Source organism: Coturnix japonica, chromosome 2 (genome assembly GCF_001577835.2).
Source record: "Coturnix japonica isolate 7356 chromosome 2, Coturnix japonica 2.1, whole genome shotgun sequence".
In the NCBI taxonomy this organism is placed as follows: domain Eukaryota; kingdom Metazoa; phylum Chordata; class Aves; order Galliformes; family Phasianidae; genus Coturnix; species Coturnix japonica.
The window spans coordinates 49,941,735-49,961,653 of NC_029517.1; the positions used below are offsets into that span (position 1 = coordinate 49,941,735).

Sequence of the window (19,919 nt, forward strand, 5' to 3'; positions counted from 1 at the left end):
GAGGTTAAGGTTAAACACGCACACGTGTAAGAGACCCTCTTGTTGAGTCACAAGGTTCACAGTGGACATCTTTGCTTTCTAAACTTCTTGAGCCATGAAGGTAATGAGCCCAAGTGTGTCAGAATCCTCTCTTATCCCCAGACTTGGTCAACAGTTTATGTCTAAGGGATCGTATGTGCACAATGATATAATCACAGTAAACCTAAGGAAGCTTGAAATAAACTTGATGAGGATCTGTGTTAGCAAGGCATTCTGACATCAAGGTGTAAGGGACCTCTGCAGCAAGTGTAACCTCCAGAGTCATCCCAGCTGAGGGGAGATCCTGTCATGCAGCCTGGAGGAGGGGAGGGCAGGGCCAGGCCAAAGGAGGAAGTTGGGAGACAGAAAGAAGTGTGGGAGGGGGAAGCACAGCATCACAGTCTGAAATCACTGATTTTTTTTTTCTTTTTTCTTTTTCAACTGGGACTTTCTTTCTTTTTAGGTTTTGTTGTTTTTTTTTTTTTTTTTTTCTGCTAAGTCCTAAACTCTGCTACCCATGGATGCTACAGAGTTCCGCAAGAGGGGGAAGGAGATGGTGGATTACGTTGCAGATTACCTGGAGAAGATAGAAAAAAGACAGGTCTTCCCAGATGTGGAACCAGGATATCTGAGGAGCCTCATTCCAGACTGTGCACCACAGGACCCTGAGAGCTTTGAGGATGTCTTTAAAGATATTGAGAAAATCATCATGCCAGGGGTAAGGAAAATAGATCTGTAGTGCAATATTCAGTACTGCATCTGGGAATTCAAAAACAAAAAAGAAGAAAAGTGTGGGTGAAGGCTGTGCAGATAAACTTTACAAACAGAAGTACCCATGTTGTTTAGCTTTTAAAAGGGAGGAATTTGCTATATATCTATAGTTAAACGTGATCCAACACTTTACTAACTTTTCTGCTCTTTCTAGAAATAATCATTATTTTGCTTCACGTGAAGCTTGCTTTTGGAGATAATCCCTTTTCTATCTTGAATTAGTTAAGGCAGAGGTTGCTACCATTTCATGTGCTACTTTTGCTGCTTGCAAAGCACAGTGAATATTTTCTAAAATGGAGTTTTTATTAGTCTACTGTACATAAAATGTTCCTTCAAACTGATCTTTAAATATTGAAGTTCTCCTTTGAGATTTCTTTTTATTACAGATCTGACTAGAAAGGATTATCTCCAATGCTTGTCATGTTGACATATTCTTCTAAATGCTGACTTCTCCTAGTATATTTTAAGGCAGATGGTCACTGCCTAAATATTAGTCTTTGGATAGATTAGTGCTGAACAGACAATGTAAATCAAAGCATCTGGCATCAGTTCAGCTCTGAATCTTTCTTGTTTCTCCAGTCATGCTATAATTTATTATTATTATTATGTTAAATATAGATTTGTATTCTAATGACTTCAAACAGCTTGAAAAGGTCTGGTTAATAGACATTACTTTAAAAATATCCTTTGGATCACCGCAGTAATATTTTTGGGTTACTTTTCTGGGTGTAGATAGGTGATTGTTATGTGGCTAAACATGGAATCACTGCTCTGTAGATGTGTTTAGTCAGTGTACTTTAATATCAATTCCTTTTCATTGACCAATGTAAATATTTGATGCATTTTTTATCTTATTTCCCTTGGTGCCAACCCTGCTGTTCTTTCACTGACTAAAACTCCACTGAAATCAATGGAAATTGCTCCACTCTTCACAATGATCTGTGGATAAGGTCTTAAATCCAATAGAATTAAATTAGTGTAAATTCAGTAAGAGAATTATGGCCAATGCATGCAAATACTTTGTTGCTGACAGCATTGTTGTTTAAATATGAAATGCATTATGATACACTGTAGTTCATTTTAAAGACAGTTTATACCAAATGCTCATAATACATGATGATAATAAAACATTAGCTATGAAAATATATTTAGTTTTGAATGCCTTTTCTTCTTCACTGAAAGAAAATGTTAACCACTCTTTTTTTCTGTGAAGCAAAACAGACAACACTTTGCTAATCAGAATACTTTAGAATGCTCAATGAAATGATTACAAATTAAAAAATAAGAGGTGAATCATTTGAGAATAGAAGGTGAGACATTGAATTCCAATTATTTCATTTTGTCATGTTCCCTCTTACCTAAATTGGTTTTGCAAATAAACAGCAAATGACTTCTGACTTTGAACAAAAAAAAAAGTTTTATCCAGAACTTTTGTCTGCTATGAAATGTTAATATTTGTGACACAGTGAGTGTGAGTATATAAATCCTAGTTCTCACAGCAGTTCTGATTGTGCCTGTGTTGTTTATATTAAGTACTGAAGTCTCGTGAAAACTGTGTCACAGGATAGTTTAGGATGAATAGCAGCTTTGGAGCTCATGCAATTTACCTCCCTGCCAAAAGGCAGGCAGGATCATGGCAAATTGAGTGTTGAACATCTCCAAGGATCATCTCTTTCCTGTTCCATCATCTCTTTCCTGTTCCAAAGTTCGATCATCCTCACAGTAAAAGAAGTTCTTATATTTAAGTATAATTTCCTGTGTTTCAATTTGTAGACATCTTGTCTTGATGCTGGATACCTCTGAAAAGAATGTGGCTTCATCTTCTTTATGTGCTCCAATGAGGCATTTATACGCCATCATAAGATCCCTCACCTCAGCTTTTACAAGCTGAACAATCCTATCTTCTCAGCTCTTTGTTATACATATGAGTGATACTCTAATCCATTTACTTGACTTCATGGCATATCACTGGATGCAGTTCAGAATGTCTGCATATTTCTTGTATTGAAGAAGCCAGAGTTGGATATTAAATTGCTGATTTGGCCTCATGAGTGCTGAGTAAAGGGGAAGGATCACCTCTCTTTACCTACTGGTAATAGTTTAACTGATGTGGCCAGGATACTATTAGCCTTTATTTGCCAAAAGGACACACCGATGAGCCATGTTCCAATGTATTTTTCCCATAACCCCTAAATCCAGTTCTGCAGAGTTGCTTTCCAATGGTTGACCCCTGGCCTATACTAGTTCATGGTAGAGTTCCTACCCAACTATAGGTTTTTGCATTTATCTCTGAATTCCTCTTGGCTCATTTCCCCAGCCTGTTAAAGATCTGTTGAGAGACCTTACGGTGTGTAGAACTAGAAGAAATTTATGTTGTCTGCAAACCTGTGGGAGCATTCTGTCCAGTCCAGTCTAGTGGAGATACTAAGGAGTACTGGACATAGTTTTGAGTACACTAGTTGTGACTGGTCTCCTGCTGGACTTGATGCTGCTGGCAGTTTAGGTATTTTTCAGTCTGTTTCACTGCCCACTTCTCTAGGCCATAGTCCCTCAGTGTGTCAGTGAGGCTGTTATGGGAGACACTATCAAAAGTCTTGCTAAATCCAGGATAATGATACCTTCTGGTCTCCCTTTGTCTACCAAGCCAGACATCTTGTAGAAGGCTGCCAGGTTGCTCAGACTTGGCTTTCCCTTCATAAATGTTTGCTGCCTAGTCTTATTCACCTTCTTGCCATTAATATGTTTGGAAATAGCTTCAAGGTTCCATCATCTTCCCTGGGGTTGAGATGAGGCTTGTTATTTCCTGAATACTACTACTTCTCTTCTTTAAAGACAGGGCCAAGTTTACTGTTGTTTGTTTGTTTTCCCCAATCCTCAGACACACTGCAGAGCATGTGTGAGCGTGGCATGCCTACAGAAGACAAAGGATCAATCAGTTGTGTAAAGCACTGACACAGTATCCATTGCTGTCTTTAACCAATAGGAGAAGAAGCATTCTTGAGTGGAAAAATTCATTAGGAAGACTTCTTGTGATATTGGGTGTAGAGCAGTTCGCTAAGTGATAATAACCAAAATAGTGCTAAGTTCCTAGTATTAACACAGGAATTGAGAGAACAGCCAGACTTTGATTTGTACAGCAGGAAGCCAAGGTGGAAGGAATCTGGGTACAAAAATATCAGTGAGAGTCTGTTTCTGTCTCAGACTTACTTTGTTCTTTGGAAATATCTGTCCTTTTTTGGAGCTAAAAATGCTCAAGTTTAGCTGTGACTGCACATAGTGCCAAGTCACTAATTTGCTGCACACCGGATTCCTTAATCTATGAAATTTCAGCATACATTCAGAAGCACCTATCACTGCTGTGTGGTGAAGGAAGACTCTTGCTCAGACTAAGCAAGCCACAGGAAATAAGGCATCCTTAGATGAGATCTGAGGGAAAAAAAATGTCTCTGAGAAACACTAGTGTGATAATTATTGAACTCAGAATGCTCGCGTATCACAGTTTATCAGTAGAGGGCTAGATAAACAAGCATCAGTGGTGTCACACCCTTTGCAATATTTGACTAAGCATGTTTGTTGGCAAAAGAGATGAATTTTAGAGCTGATTCACATGAAGGGGAGGCAGGAGAGGAAGAATCACAGCTGCACTCGCCCTGGGGCTTTTGGCTTTTTCACTTTGTGTAAGTGGTGCAAATTGTATCTTCTGTGTTTCATCAAACGAATGGCTCCCAGCAAGTAGGCAGTTTAACTTGATTAACCCAAGATGAACGTCAAAAGTCTTGCAGATCACAAAGGATTATAGCTGCGCAGATGAACAGTAGCAGCCCTTGTTCATTATGAATGTCAGTGAAAGTCTGTGCATGTGGGTCCTATCAAGAACTGATGTTTACTGGGTATTTTAAATCTGTTTAGTGTTTTGCTGTTAATAACCATGTCCCACCCCATTTTTTTTTTTTCTGAATTCTAAAAGAAAGTGTCTACCACAAGTGCTCTAAATCTTCATTACAGCAAAGTAATATCCCTGCTGTATAGAGCAGACAGACAAAAACATTTACAGTGGCTTGCCTTTGAATCCGTGATTTGAGAAGGTTTAAACCTAGTGACCTGTAAGAGCAAAATCTTGAACATACCATATGTGTGGTTCTTCTAGGCAACAGAGAATGTAATGAGATGGTTTCACATGAAAGGGCAGGGGCATCGGAAAGGTATGCATTGTATACTGCAGCATAGAAAGTGACATTTGATTTGTTATATATATCTAAGAGCTAAGCAGTTTCCCTTTAGCAAGGAGTATGTTCCCCAAGGAAGACCTGCTCGCTGGCATAAAGAAAGTTAGTCAAGGAAAAAACCAAATGGGTGTTTGCAGCCTGTAGAACAGTGGAAGTGCGTACTGAACAAAACAGTAAGGAAGACACTGAGCTCAGGGAAGAGATAATGTGTGCTTTTCCTATTCCTCACTTGTAACAGAAGAACTCCAGTATTAAATAACAAAACAAACAAAAAGCCTAACAGTATATTACCAGGCTTGCTTCAGTTACTCAGCATCCTCTGGATTTCTAGCTAAGGAAAAGCTCTTGTAAGTATTCTGCTGAATTTTTGCTTATAGTTCACCTAATCATCTAAAAGCAAATTATTTTCCCTTAAATTTACCTTTTATCTTGAATAAGAAAGCTGCTTTTACCAAGCATTTTGTGCATTATTATTTCCATTGAGCATTACAGCATGGCAGCACATTTTGTGCTTTCAAATTTTATTAGACTAGAGTTGTGGAGCCCTATTGAGTGTCTTGTTAAGTCTTTAAAATCGCTTAGGTACTGTGAAAGATGGTTCCAAATATGGTTATTGCAAAATAGTCACCAGGTTTGGTGCAGTTATTGTGTTGTTCTTATTAAAACACACACATTAGAATTGTACATAAATCATAATCTGTTACTGGAAGATGATAGTGTAATTTTCTGGAGAAAACATTAGGTACTGGAATGGGTTCTTTCATTTTGGGGGAAGGGGCTATTTGGCCAGACTTGGTGCATGAATCTGAGCAAATAGATGCAAGGCATGGACAAGAGAGGTCTGTGCACTTAAAGACATCCTTGCTAAATCAGTTGCATGACAACGATCAAATAGAGAGCTCTGGAGGAGACCCTGAAAGCAGAGGATCAAGAACAGTAACCTGCACAGAAACTCATGCTTCCACTGTGCAAGCAGTTCTTATCTCCTAGGCTGACGAACGTAGAGCTCTGATTTTGGGACTGTTAGGAGGTAGGGACAAGGAGTAAGTTCAGATAACATTTTCTTTCTAATTTGAGTTAAAAGGAGGTTTTTATTTTATTTTAAGAGAAAAACAAGCTGGGCTTCTCTAAAAAATGGGATCCCATGTTATGGCCATGCAGTGAAGAACCGCTGACTGGTCCTTACCTCCAGTCCTTTTCTGATTTTGTGACTGCTTGTTTCTGCTTCCTGCATTGGTTATAAAAGACTGTTTTTCTCTTACTACAGGTGACTCACTGGCACAGTCCCTACTTTTTTGCCTACTTCCCTTCGGCCAGTTCCTTCCCAGCTCTTCTTGCAGACATGTTATGTGGAGGAATAGGTTGTGTGGGCTTCTCTTGGGTAAGTTTATTGGGGTATATATAGCTATGAGGTAATGACGTTTCCCCTTGCCAAGATTTTAAGTGTTTCAATGACATTCTTCAGTGAAGTTATTGATTAATAGCAATGAAGTCATACAACTATTTTTTATAAGTACATTTCCTTGACTAATTAAGTGTTTTCACATAGAAATACCACGAATGATTTCAGTAATGAAAGACTATTTCCTCTTGAAAGTTCTGTCCTAGAAAAATTGACATAGTTTAGAATTAGTAGTAATGATACAAGCCTACTAGGTTACTCACTGCATAGTATGACCGTTGCTTACTGCCTGGTTATGTTATTTCTTGTATCATGAAAAAATATGTTTTAAGAAAAACCACAAAACTATTTGTGCCAGGTGGGCTCTTCTGAGAGAAGGTTGGTACTGGATGTGGAAGAAGAGTTCTGGAGATACAAATATTAGCTTTGACATGTCACAGTCACCATTCTTCTATATGAGGTCCAGTTTGACATTGTTAAATAATTAGGCACACCATTCACAAGGTGGTTGCTAGGTCTCTAATTTAGCTAGTAAAATTAGCAAGTCTCTTCCTCCGTATTCTAAAGATAGCAGGAGAATGATCCAACAGGGTAGGACTTTTGTTTCTCTTCATGCCCTACTGAGGTTATTCTTTCTGTTCTTTTTTTCATCACAGGCTGCAAGTCCAGCTTGCACAGAACTGGAGACTGTCATGCTGGATTGGCTAGGGAAGATGCTTAACCTCCCTGAAGAGTTTTTAGCTGGGAAGGATGGGCAAGGTGGAGGAGTCATTCAGGTAAGAGAAGGGATACAGGTGAAAGAATGCAACGTGAGTTTCTGGTCTTTAAGATTTTGTAAAACCACCCAGTCACAACATTACTAAAGGATATTTTTGTTGTCGCCTGGGTGGTTTTTTTTTTTTAGGTTTTCAGGAAGACTGATGCATAGGGAGAATGTCCATGGTTGAGTAGGAACGTTCATGGCAGTAATGGAAAAGAAACAATGCGGAAGCTCTCAAATACAGTTCTCTGTGAAAAATTGTTATCGACAATTTAAAAAAGTTATCAACAACATGCAGTGACGATTAATGCCTGAAAATGGCAACTAAAATATTTCCTAAGTAGCAATATATGTGAGGATTATAAATAAGCACAAGGGTTTACAAAAGCTTATGTGAAGTTCACCTTAGACATCTTTTGAGTATTTGTTTCACTCAGTTTCCAAAACAGCCTTCCATTGTTTTGTTTTTGTCAGAGACCAAACAATGGATAAGAATATAGCAGAGAAACTACTTAAAGTAGAAGTAACTCATTGTAGCAGAAAGTCTATTAATTTTGTTTTGGAGAAATTGATATGATTTTTAAGAAGTTTTCCTTGCATAAAAAAACCGGAAAGTTTAAAACTAGACAGAATAAAATGCAACTGTTTAAAATTTTAACCAAAAATGTTTTGTCATTAGATAATGCAGTTTTCACTCTACAGTCCCATATCCAACATAAAACACCCCTCCAAACTTCTGGAAAGTTGTGTCCTTAATAAAAGCCTATGTTATCTGAACAGAGTGTATGGTAATGAATATATTATCAGTGGGCAATCTTGCGTGTATAATAAAGCTGGATGGATTGTCTGCCATGGCTCGCTCCTCTAGCACGTGATCTTTATTCACATACACAGAATTTGTTCAGTTATTCACCTAATTAAAATAGATGTCTGCCTTGGGAAAGACAGAACTTTAAATATTGTTTCTTTGCTCATTTGGTACTCTGAAATCCAGTGATTGAAGATATAGGCACAATCTGTTTTATGCTTTATGCTAAGATTGGTTTCTAAAACATATTTTAACTACATGCTAAAAACAGGAGCTTCTTTCATTGATCTCAGCTGTAATCACTTGCAGCATATTTCAGTAAATTCTGCCCAGTGTCTTCCCAGGCAACTCTGAATTTAACACAACAGCTATAATTCTCATAGGTGGACATGCATCTACACCTATGTATTTTTCAGAGTAACTCTTTAGTCATCCCACTTGCTGTGTTAGGACCTTTTCCATTAAGATCACTAGGCAGAGGGCTGTGTTTGAGAAATCGAGCTTTTTGTCATGCATCTCTGGCATTTATTTTGTAACAGTAAAAGCGAGCGATTACACTTGATGGTTATCAGCAGGAAAAATTGCCCTTCCAGGCTGACATTGCTGGATTGCCCATAATTTTCATCAGACACAAGTCGGTTTCAAGAATTGAAAGTATGCTCTGTGTTGTTGCTTACGATGAAGTAATTTATGCTGCAGATCTTGTCTTGCTCTTGAAACAATAATGACACAAATAAGAGAGCGTGAGGCAAAAGCAATGTAAGAGTGTGAAACTGCCAGTCATTCCCTCGGTAAATACCAAGTAATTATTGTAGTATTGGGTAAAACCGAGTCTGTGAAAATTAGCTCTTAATTACATCTGAAAGCCTATGTCAATATGAAACACTGTGTTATTGTGAGCAGGATGACACTTGAAAATGGCAAAAGATGAAAGAAAATTTCAGTTCAGAGCTCTGGTGGACATGAACATCAGCTCTTACTGATATTTCTTCCACCTCTTGAGCCTGCTTGCCATGGCAACCTTTGTTTGCTTGCGGTAAAAGGAAAGGTATCATCATCCTTCACTTAATGCAGAATGCAGCATTCAAGTGGAGAAAAAAAACAGGTTTTAAAAATGAGAAAGCTACTTTCTTCATGAAGCTTGTCTGAGTATATCACACATATCCTGCTGTTCCTTCTAGACAAATTGCTGAAAAGTTTGATTTTTAAAGAGTTTTCTTTAAACTCTGCGAAGAAAAAGTATTTTAAGAGTGAAACAAAATCAGACTCGGCTTATCTTTGGTCTGGCGAGAAACATGCTGATTTTCCCATCAGTAAATAGTAGTCTAAGAACCAGGGGATTTTTGGCTCAAAATCATTTAGTGCAAGACTGTGGTGCCATGTGAATAGAGGAACCCTGCAAACCACATTTGCAAACATTTTTAGTCAAAAAAGATGACTAATGGAATCGGGGGAGTGGTGGAAAAAGTCTGTTTCTGTTGTGAGCCATCAGAATGCATTTCCAGGTGCCTTTAGGCCATATTCCAGCTTTGCTATCAGTAGGCAAGATGCATAGGTGGCCTTTTCTGTCTAACCATGCTTTCATGAAATAAGATTTAGACAAAAGCTGTTGCATTTGATTTCTAGGCACCAGATGGGTGAACAATAGTCAGGATACCAGAAGACATTGTGGCACTCAGATCTCAGGTTTAGAAAGGTTGTTCTGAGTGACTTGAGGAATTAAGATGAAACCTGCAGACAGGTTTTATGCTGCCCAACTTATTTCTGTAGACATACAACTTACCTGAAAGACTGTATGAACGCCACAGTAAGTTGCAGCAGTTTACACAAACATCAGGTATTTTCATCTGCTGGAAATGGTGTTTTGGACAGTATAGTCTGGTATGGGGATTCTACCATATTATTTTGTAGTTAATGGACAAAACTTCTTTCATCCTTTGCCTCACGTACAAGTGTTGCCTTACTTGAGTCAACAGTGACATATATCTTGTTACAACATTCTGTGTAGGATGTATGCTTTCATATAATGTTCTGTGTATATTAGTCTGTATTCTGTAATGTTTCTTTGAGCTGCTGAGGCTATGAGCAGCATCAGCAGCCAAGAGTGATTCCTACTCATCTCTGTATTTTGCTACAGGCTCTGGGGTTTACATCCTCAAATTCCACACCCCTGGGAAGACAGATAAAACCTCTTAATCAGGGCAATGCATTTAATAAATATTTAGGGACGGTCCTTTTTCATGCTTACTCTGTTCAGTTTCAGCTGCTTTAAGGGCTTACACTCTGTTGATGTGTAAAAGACAGCTCTGTCTCTTGATAACGTCTCAGCTAACTTCAGTATAAGTTAGGAGGGAATCTAAGTTTGCTGGGATTGTTCTCGTCTGTAGTATCACGTCTATCACCAGGGAAGAAATAAGGCTTGCTAAATACTTAATTACTTTGTAATTAGTAAGTATGCACAAGTCTTTAGTAGAGGGAGGATAGAATACTAAGAAACATCACTCCAAAATCAGCTTGTTGGCACTGGATTTTTCTGAGGTATACTCATTAATATAAGCAGGTGTATTCATTGCAGTGTTATGTGCTTGGCAGAGGAAGACTTGCATGACAGTTGCTCAGCTTTGAAAGTACGTAAAACCTTTCACTTGAGTATGCACACCCAAAAATATGGACGTTTATGAACATGTGTTTACAGAAAGTTTCTTATAGATTAAAAGAGCAGTTTACAGCACATTTCATCTGCTTGTTCCAGAGAAAAACATATAACATAGTTTGTGGAAACTCGTATTCTCCTGTGAAACTTATGGATCAGTTGATACAATAAATTCCCTGTCTTTATTGCCACAGAGTACCCAATAAACAACTGAAACTTTTTTTTCCTCCAATTAAGGAGTACCCTGTATATTTTTGATGAAAGTATATAAATAATCCTTTGAAAAGCAGTCACTATATTGAGTCAGAACTTCTTTGCTTTTTCAGTATTTTTTCTTGACTTGACTTGACTTCTTTACTTGACTACCGTAACTGACTTGCTCAGGGTAACTCTAAGTATTAAATAAGCACTATAGCTAGGCATGTTGCCTGACTGGAATGGGAGTTGTTAGATTCTCAGTGAAGTTTATCATGAAATCCAAAGTAACAGAAATCAACAGTTGTAGCTTCTGGTCAGTAGATGATCAGTGTCTGATTGTTGGGAGCATTTTCATGTGCCCTTAAGTCTGTGAGTCTGGCTTTCTAGCACTGATTGCAAGATTGGTGCCTAAACCCAATAAGCATAGAGCAGATGAGCAGAGACATCATGGGAGAGAAGACAAAGGTCAAAAAGAGATTTGTCGTTTGCTGTCACACCTACTCTTAGAAAGCATAAGATTGTGCAATTTCTCATATGCAATTTCTGTTACCAGCTTTGCAAGTTCATTTAATAGAAGATGGTGCTTTTCCTCTGGAATATCTTCATTTTGAACTTTTCTTCAATTGGTCACAGGGAAGTGCAAGTGAGGCCACCCTCGTTGCACTGCTTGCTGCAAGAACAAAAACCATCAGACGGGTGCAGTCAGAAAATCCTGAGCTAACAGAGGCAGACATCATGGGCAGGCTGGTGGCCTATGCTTCTGATCAGGTGAGTGTCCCTCAGAAACATAAACCTGGAAACATGGTGTCTATACTTAAAATAATTAGACTGTTTCAACTGGCAGATGAATTAACATACAAGCTCTTTGGAGTAGGGACTATTTGGTTTTGCTTGCTTAAATCTTATACAGCGTAAGTGGGCTGGAATCTCACATGTGCTACCATCATATGAATAGTAACTACCTGGAGGTGAATGTCACCTAAGTATTGCTTCTCTTGAAGTAATTCAAGATATTTGAGTAAGATGTTAATTTCAGTTCTGTTGAGTAAGTCTTGATCGTATTTTGTCACTTACAGGTCTGTGTGTCCATGTCTGCACATGGACGCATGTATCCTCCCCCTGTGTGCGTGGGTGCAGATGCTTGCACACAGACAAACCCAGTGCATGAATATAAGGCAAATTTGTCATACTATTTCAAGAAATACAAAATATTCTAAAACATCTAAAATCTCTATAAATTTAGCTGAGAAATCAAGAAAACAAGAAAGCATAATCCTTGGTTACTGCGAGTGCTATTTAGCAGACTGAATGAGGCTAAATTCTCAGCGGGTCAGGACTGTGAGAGGCTTTTACTGTTAATTAAAGCAAATTTTAGTTTCATGAGTTCTGCTGCTCATACCTTCCTAACACTCTAATCCCATTGAAGGGCCAAGCAGTGTTGCTCCTCTCAATAGCTGTGACATTTTCTTAGTTAAATGTCAATGAGATAGAGGGAAATTTCTTAGCACTTTATGTTTAATTCAAAGTAATACCTAATTATGCAGAATAAAACAGCCAGGTTTCAAGTTTGCTTTCATTTACTACTGTTAGTTAAAAAGCATTGGAAAGCGAATTAAGAGTGCATTATGAAGGAAAAAGGACTTGTTGCATGAGAGCAGTCAGGACAAGTAAATATGAGGACAGATAGCTGTTTTCAAAAGGCTCAAGAGATATTTGTTAATTTTTTTGTCTGGGACCCCAAGGTCTGTGTTCCGCTCAAACTTTGACCCAGTGATGCACAAAGCCTGCTATTTGTTTCCATTTTATTTATTTTTTTCACCCCATGTAAATGACTGACTTGAAATGAGGACTGACAGGCCTCCATGTATGCTGAAGGTCAGGGGATCTTGTGTTTACAGAGGGATTTGCCTTAAGATATTGCTGACCTTTAAAAGCAGATTGTTGCGGAGCTCACCGGTCCTTCTGCATTAAGAACAGACCTGTGTGACTCATAGCAATAATCCTCAGAAGAAAGTAAGCCTAAGCCATCCTGAGGGAGGGAAAACTATGCACCAGGAGAGCAAGACAGTGAGGGACTGCAGAAGCCAGGTGGCAAAAAGCTGGTCAGTAGGGAGACTCGGATGTCATATATCTGGGAAGATCATTTTAGCTTTTATGTATTTCAGGAAGTCTCACTGAAATTGTTCTGCTTTGTATTAATGAGCACAGAGTAGGGCCAGCAACTTTCCCCACTAACTACTTGAGGGCCTGGGGACAACATAAGTGCCTGGGCTGCCCTGGCTGCAGCACTGCAAGGCCATTAAAAGTGAAACCTCAGAGCTTGGAGAAGCACCCGGTTACTCCTGACAGTAGACATCTACCTTAAGCAGCTGCTCACTCATTTCATTTCTAGTTCATTTTTCTCCTAGAGGATGGTGGGAGATTTCTGGGTACACTGCTGAGCACAAGGTTATCAGCATGTCACTAAAGATTTTCTGTAAGCCAAAGGCATCTTTGTGGTTTTAACCTCCAGCTTGTGAATGGCTATAGTTACCAGAGAGCCTAGTTCCAATGTGAGAGACTTGAGGAAGCAGTTCTAAAGTTCTTACTAGCTAAGAACTTCTGTGTATTACTGTAGTTTACTTATTTAAGATTCTTTCCTTGTATAAATTGTTTATAAAACAATACATATATACATAAATGAAGTAAGGTATTTCTATGGTAAACGCACCATGTTCTACTTCAAAGGCAGACTCTCTGTCTAGACTTCCATGTTTTGTCAGGCTGGAGCCTAATTATTTTACCAAAGTGCTTTATCAAGAGGTGCAGTTGAGGTACAAGTTAATAGTAAATCTACCTTTAATATGCATCATTCCATGGATAGGCCAAGTTGAAAAGCAGGAACTATTTTATCTGGTGTGGTTCAGCCTGTCTTTTGGCTTAATCTTATGCTAAATTAGAATGGAATTGTTAAGTGCTCTTGCAGGCGCTAGCAATGCTCAGCAAGGACAGCATGGAGATTGTGAATGAGAATAGTCAGGATATGAAAAAGTGAGAAACACTTCTCTTTCAAATAATTGATAATTAATGAAATATTAGAAAGGTGAAAGGTAAAGTTGGTTGGTTTTTTTTGTTGTTGTTCTTGTTTACCCATGCCTTAAGTGAGCATTTTCTGGCTAACCACACGTTTTACCATAAATATTATTAATATTATGAATAGAATAATTATTGTATTATACCTTTTATTTTTTAAGATTTCTAAGTGGTTTCTTTTGTTTTACTCTTCTGAGATGCGTTTTATGTTCTTAAAAAGAAAAAGTTATTTTCAGGGAATCCAAATAAAAAGGGTTATAAATAAAATCAATTATTGGGAATATTCATTAATTGCCTAGCAAAATAAATGAATGACTGAACCACAGTTTATTCAGGAAGTAAAACAAAATGATCATGTAAGAAAATACCTTAATCTGTATCACACTATGCTGTATATATTGTTTTTTATGGTTCAGCAAAGCTGTATACCATTAAAATGTGCTCTTGAGCAACTAAATTATTATCAGACAGGATGATTTTCTGTGTAGTTTTTGGTTGATCTGGAGCCAAGTCCTGAAGCTTTTAATCAATTCTACCTAATTGAAAATATGTTAATTAAAGATCTCACTAGCATTTATTGAATTCTTGTCTGAATGAGACCATGGCAATATTTTCAAGAATACTTCTGGGTTTCTAGTGGTGTATTTGTGTATGTGCATGTGAGAGTAGATGTGTCTATATGTGTTCTCATTTGTCTGTGTGTCTATCTGAAAGAGTCTTTATAATAAATGTTAGATACCAGCAACAGTCCCAGAATCCTAAATGTTGCTTTACTTGAAAGAAATTTGTCTATTTTTCACATTCATACAAGCTTCTTAAATTCCAATTAAAAACTGTCTTTCTTAAAACTTGCCTATTTCCTTGAAGGCTCATTCATCTGTGGAAAGGGCTGCACTGATCAGTGGTGTGAAGATGAAAAGTATTCCTGCAGACGATACATTTACTGTTTGTGGTTCAGCCCTAAAGAAAGTTTTGGATGAAGACAAAGCTGCTGGTCTTATCCCATTATTTGTGAGTAATGGATTTTAAGTCATCAGTGGGTTTGTTCTCATCAGTTATTTTTGAGAGGGTTTGACAGGCAGACTGGTTAGTATATTATGATAGTTTCCATGAATGTTCTTCACACACGAGCTTTGCTAGAGACATTCCAAGTTTTTATATGTGCAGAAAAAATAATTGTAACTAGAGGCGTTCTTGAAGTTTAAGAAGAATTAATTTGCAGGAGAAGCAACATATTTGAGCAGCTGGTTGCACTTCTGAGCAAAAATAAATGTTTAAAAGGGGATGAATTTGAACTAGACATTTGAATAAGTGCAGGTGAATTTTCTAGTTGTATTTATCTAATCGTGCAATGTCATGGTCTCCTAACACTTGAGTTCCAAATGGCCTCTCATTCGAAGAGTATTTGTTTATTTGTCAGATAAACTGCTTTCAGTTCAGAACGCCATTTCATCATTTCAAGCTAAAATGATATTTAACCTTTTTTTTTTTTTCTTTTCATGGAATAAGTAACCTCTGTTCCTATACATCATCAACAAAACGTTTTGCTCATTTCCAAGCATTATACCTCTACAAAACTTGATATAAACCATGATCTGCATAGATTTATATAGGGATGCAATATGTCAGCAATAATAAATTTTCTATTGACCTTCCATGAAATAAAAACTAGAGCTTAAAGAATATCTCTCAGAAACTGAGAACTCTAGAAATGGATTTTAAGGAGAATTAAAAATGTCAATTCTTTTTTTTTTTTTTTTCCCCTTGGAAAAGTCATGTCTGACAACAGTTGTTCTTTTCTTTCATGTGGTAACATTTAGAAAAGTGCTAATGTGACTTAGATTTCTTTGAACTGTTTTCAGAGAAAAATAGCAGATTAAGCTTACTTGCAGACATAGATAAGCGCCAAATAGGATGAAGTAGCTTATATTTCACCAAGCCTTTTGAAAACGTATTTTTTCTACTGTTATTAACCTCCAGTGTCTGGTCTTAAGTATTATGAGGATGAGCAGAGTGAAAAATGTTTTTCATGTAGGCTAGGGTGTCAAGAATTGGCAAGTCATTGGAATAACCGAGAACATCCCATCAGCAGCTTTCCTACATGTTGAGAGTATGACAGAAACAAGGCATCTATAGGGTTGGCTGAATGGACTTTCTTTTGCGGGCTGCTCCTGTTGAAGTGGAGATGTGCCATAAAGTTTCATGTCTGTTATACTGTAACAGCTCATAATATTTGATGTGAAGTCCTACTTTTTTTTATCTTACTACGAATTTTATTTGATTCCAAGTATAGGGCTGCATCACATTTCCATGCAAACAATGAGGTTAATGTTTTCTCCTTATCTTTTGTCCATTTGCAAAAAAAGCAACTTGTTCCTCGTGAATATTCATTTATTATTAATATTCTGATGTGTAGCAAAGGAAATAAAAAATTCTGTTTTATGCATTCAGCAGCACCTTTACAAAGGGTAATTTAACTGTTGTTTATTTCTTTCTCTGTTTGCTTAGCTGTGCAAGAGGCTTTCAAAGGCAGCACAGGCTCAGTCTGTGTTAATATGGCCTGTGCCAGGTCTTCCATTTATTTGTATACATAAAACATGTCAGCTTAGATTAAACTAGATCTCATTATCCTTATGGCCGGCCTCTTAACTCCAAAGGTGTGTTAATTCTCTCTCATGCTGAGCAGAAGCCCATGTGCTGTATTAATGCTCCCTTTTCTCCCTTGCAGATTTCAAAAGCCTTTCAGTTTCTTTTGTTCTTGAGTAATTTGGTGTTATTTTATTTAGTTCTGGTGACAAAGTTATGCACACTGACAAGGAAAACCTTCATGCCACTTTATTCCTTGTCTCCCTGTAGTCACTGATCCTTCACTGAGTAGAGTGATTCAACATCAAAGCAAAAAGTTTAACAGAAGAAATTCTGCCTGAAGACATTTCCAACAGCAAAGATCTTTGCTAATGAAGAAATCTTGGTGGCATCCAAGCTGATGCGGTCAGCAAAATAAAAGTTTTCTTGGGGATTAAAAAGAAAATGCAAGCAAATTTTAGTGCTTTATACACAGAATCTTGCTCTTACATTCACTGAACAAATGAGAAGTTGATATATTGAAGTTTCTTGTATCAGTGAGTGGAGAATTAGGGTTCGCATTTCCTTGATATGAAAGAGGTTCTGTCATTACAGCAACCTGCTAATTATAAGTTTGTTTTCCACATACATAAGATTTGGTAATCAAGCTTTTTTTTTTAAGGGGTGAGACATTTAAAAAGAGCCTTTGAATTCCTATCCACCATCTTTTAGCATTAGTAATGTGTACACTAGTTTGTTCAGTGTAAGCTGCTGCCAAACAGTGGACTCAGAATGCTGCTTTTGTTCTCTTTAAAAAAGGAAAAAAAATCAGACATGTTAATTTATCTCTTTCAAAATACTTGTGAAGAAATTGAAATACAGGCATATTTTGATACAGTAAAGCAACCAGACTGTGAAATGCTTCTAATTGTGTCAGGTATGGGGGAACTGAAGTTGTCATTATTTACCATGGAGCACTGGGAGCTGTACATCCTGAAATCCTATGCTGAAGTCATGTTCATTTCATTACTTACAAACATTAACTAAAGGTTAAGTGCATGCTTAAGTACTATTTTCCTTTAGGCCCTATGCTCCTGGTTTGAGATAGGCCTTAAATTGTATGAGTTTCAATGAGAGATGCCCAAATGTGGTGAGTCATGCACTGCTAAATTCAGAGGTAGGGTGCACTGCTTTAGAGCCTCTTTTACTTGAAGCGTGTGATAGTCTGTGGGCTTTATCCTGTCTGTCATAAATCAGCACAGCTATACTGCAAGTGGTGTATATATTGTACAATATATTTCAACAAGCTCATCCAATATCATGCTGTTGCAGTGGGATGTTTCTCCTGCTGAACAAAGGCTCAGTACAAAATCTCTCTGATTCTAGTGAAATTATAATCTCTACTGAGATGACAATCTGCAGGATACTGAGAAAAGCTGTTTCTATCTGGATACATTCAGGAAACAACAAATCAGTTGGACTGAAAGAGGGGGGCCATCTTTTCAGTAGGTGTTAGCACTAATATCCTGACTGCAGATTTCCGTTAGGAAGAAGTATTCTTGAGGCACATACAGGTACCCAGGGCAATGTTTCTTAACCCACAGTACAAGAATAATTACTGTTTCATTATATATTGAAATTGGTCTAGTAAAATATTACAATTTTCTTCAAAGCACAGACATTCTTCTCATGAGTGCAAGCTGGCAAACAGCTGAGTTGGAGAAAATAAAAATAATATAAGAATGTTGGAATTTCTGCCTCATTTTAGTGAACTGCAAATGGAAATCTTTGTGGTGAAATTATGCCAATTATGTCTGTATCTTGTTATGAAGCTGTCAGAGGTCTTCCAGTCAAGAAGATAAAGAGTCATTGCTCTCAGGCATCATAAAGGTTCGTGTATTATCCCCAGCATAGCTCTCAATTTCAGGAAAGTAATACATGAGAAAACTGATTCAAGCATTTTAGTTGCTTTGTATTTGCAGCTGAGACTGAGTCAAACCTGAAGTGCACAACCTGAGATGGAGAAGGCCTTCAGGCTATACTAAGCCTTCAGCCCCATTTCTGTGATGCAGCCCATCCCCTGCCTCCTGCGCAAATGTGATTTTCCTGCTGCTGTACAGGTTACAAATTGAGTTAGATTTGTTGGTTAGCACTGAGGCTGGGTAATGAGAGCCATGACAAGAACAGGTGCTGTCATTTTAAGTGGTTTCTGAGAATTAAAACAAGTAGCTTTGAGGCTTAGACACCTACAGAAAGGACAACAAAATTATTCCAGTAACTGAGATACCCTTTACAGAATAAGGCATTATTCAAATGACTGAAGCGTATATTCGAACTCAGATAACCTCTCACTGAAACAACATACTCCTTGCAATGATTTAGCTTCAGTACAACACAAATAACAACTGTTTCTAAGTTTCTCTTGCAAAATTGCTCCGATTAATTGCTGAAGTGACTAACAATTCACTCTAATCTTATCAGAAAGTCCACTGCCTATTATAAAATATATGCATAAGAGCAGAGCTAAGTCTGTAGTGCACTCTTTCTCTTGGGACATTTTAATGGAAAATACCCTGCTCCTCTTGAACCCAAAGACCCTGCCTCTCTACCCAGAATGTACTGTATGGACTTATAACGTATAATTGTGTGTATATTTTGCTAAGACAGAGTGTTTGTTTTCTGAACAGTGTAGTAGATGGACAAGCATTATGTAGGTGTTCCTTACTCTTCTATCAGGATTTCTCATGAGTTCATGGTGGGACTTGAATATGCACACAATAGAAAACATGGCTATCTGTAGGTGTATAGGAAAAAACAGAGGAAACAGAAGATGGTGCGTTTACAGTGTTGGCAGAAACAAATGAATAACAGCCAAAAAAACTTCAAAGTACAAAAATAATAACAGTAACAGAATTCTGTCTGTGATGTATTTGTAGTCATCTGGATGGGCTGTGGTCTGCATGTAACCTTGGATGAACGATCTAATTACTTTGTACTAATATAACTATATAATAGCATAATTTACTTGCCTATATAAGCTGTAAAGTGTATTTTATTGTATAATAATTACATACAAGGCAAAGCTGACTCCCAGCCTTTATCGGTAGTTACAAAAATAAGACTACATGTTTAAAATGTAAGAGGAGCATTAAAAAAATACAATAATGTCAGCTTAAATGTGCTTGGAAGTTATTTTCTGGGTTATAGTTCTATCTGGATATTTCCAGTAAATTACTGTAGCTCGTTTTCACTTAATTATATTCTTTGACTACTGTGATACTTTCTTAAGTATTTATGTTGCCTCTGCTTTTGGTCTTGCAGCAGGAGACACTATGTATGAAATTAACAGAATTCTAGGATGAATCTAAGAGAAAAAGTTTATCTAGGATTAAATTTTGCAAACGTGATAGTGGGCATAAGCTACTAGAGAACAGGGCACAGGCTGC

General features: G+C 37.5%; 1 protein-coding gene across 6 annotated transcripts in view; it reads left to right on the forward strand.

Annotated features, from left to right (window-relative positions):
- Positions 1-19,919, forward strand: part of DDC (dopa decarboxylase) — a 66,710-nt gene that overhangs the window by 16,908 nt on the left and 29,883 nt on the right. For 4 of the 6 annotated variants that reach the window (XM_032442457.1, XM_015854339.2, XM_015854338.2 and 1 more), the window contains 5 exons: positions 482-736; positions 6,283-6,396; positions 7,074-7,193; positions 11,470-11,604; positions 14,776-14,919. In XM_032442457.1, the coding sequence (XP_032298348.1) occupies positions 536-736; positions 6,283-6,396; positions 7,074-7,193; positions 11,470-11,604; positions 14,776-14,919 (714 nt within the window). In that variant the 5' untranslated portion in view covers positions 482-535. The remainder of the gene's footprint in view (positions 1-481; positions 737-6,282; positions 6,397-7,073; positions 7,194-11,469; positions 11,605-14,775; positions 14,920-19,919) is intronic. The other 2 variants (XM_032442456.1, XM_015854341.2) reach the window with 1 other exon arrangement.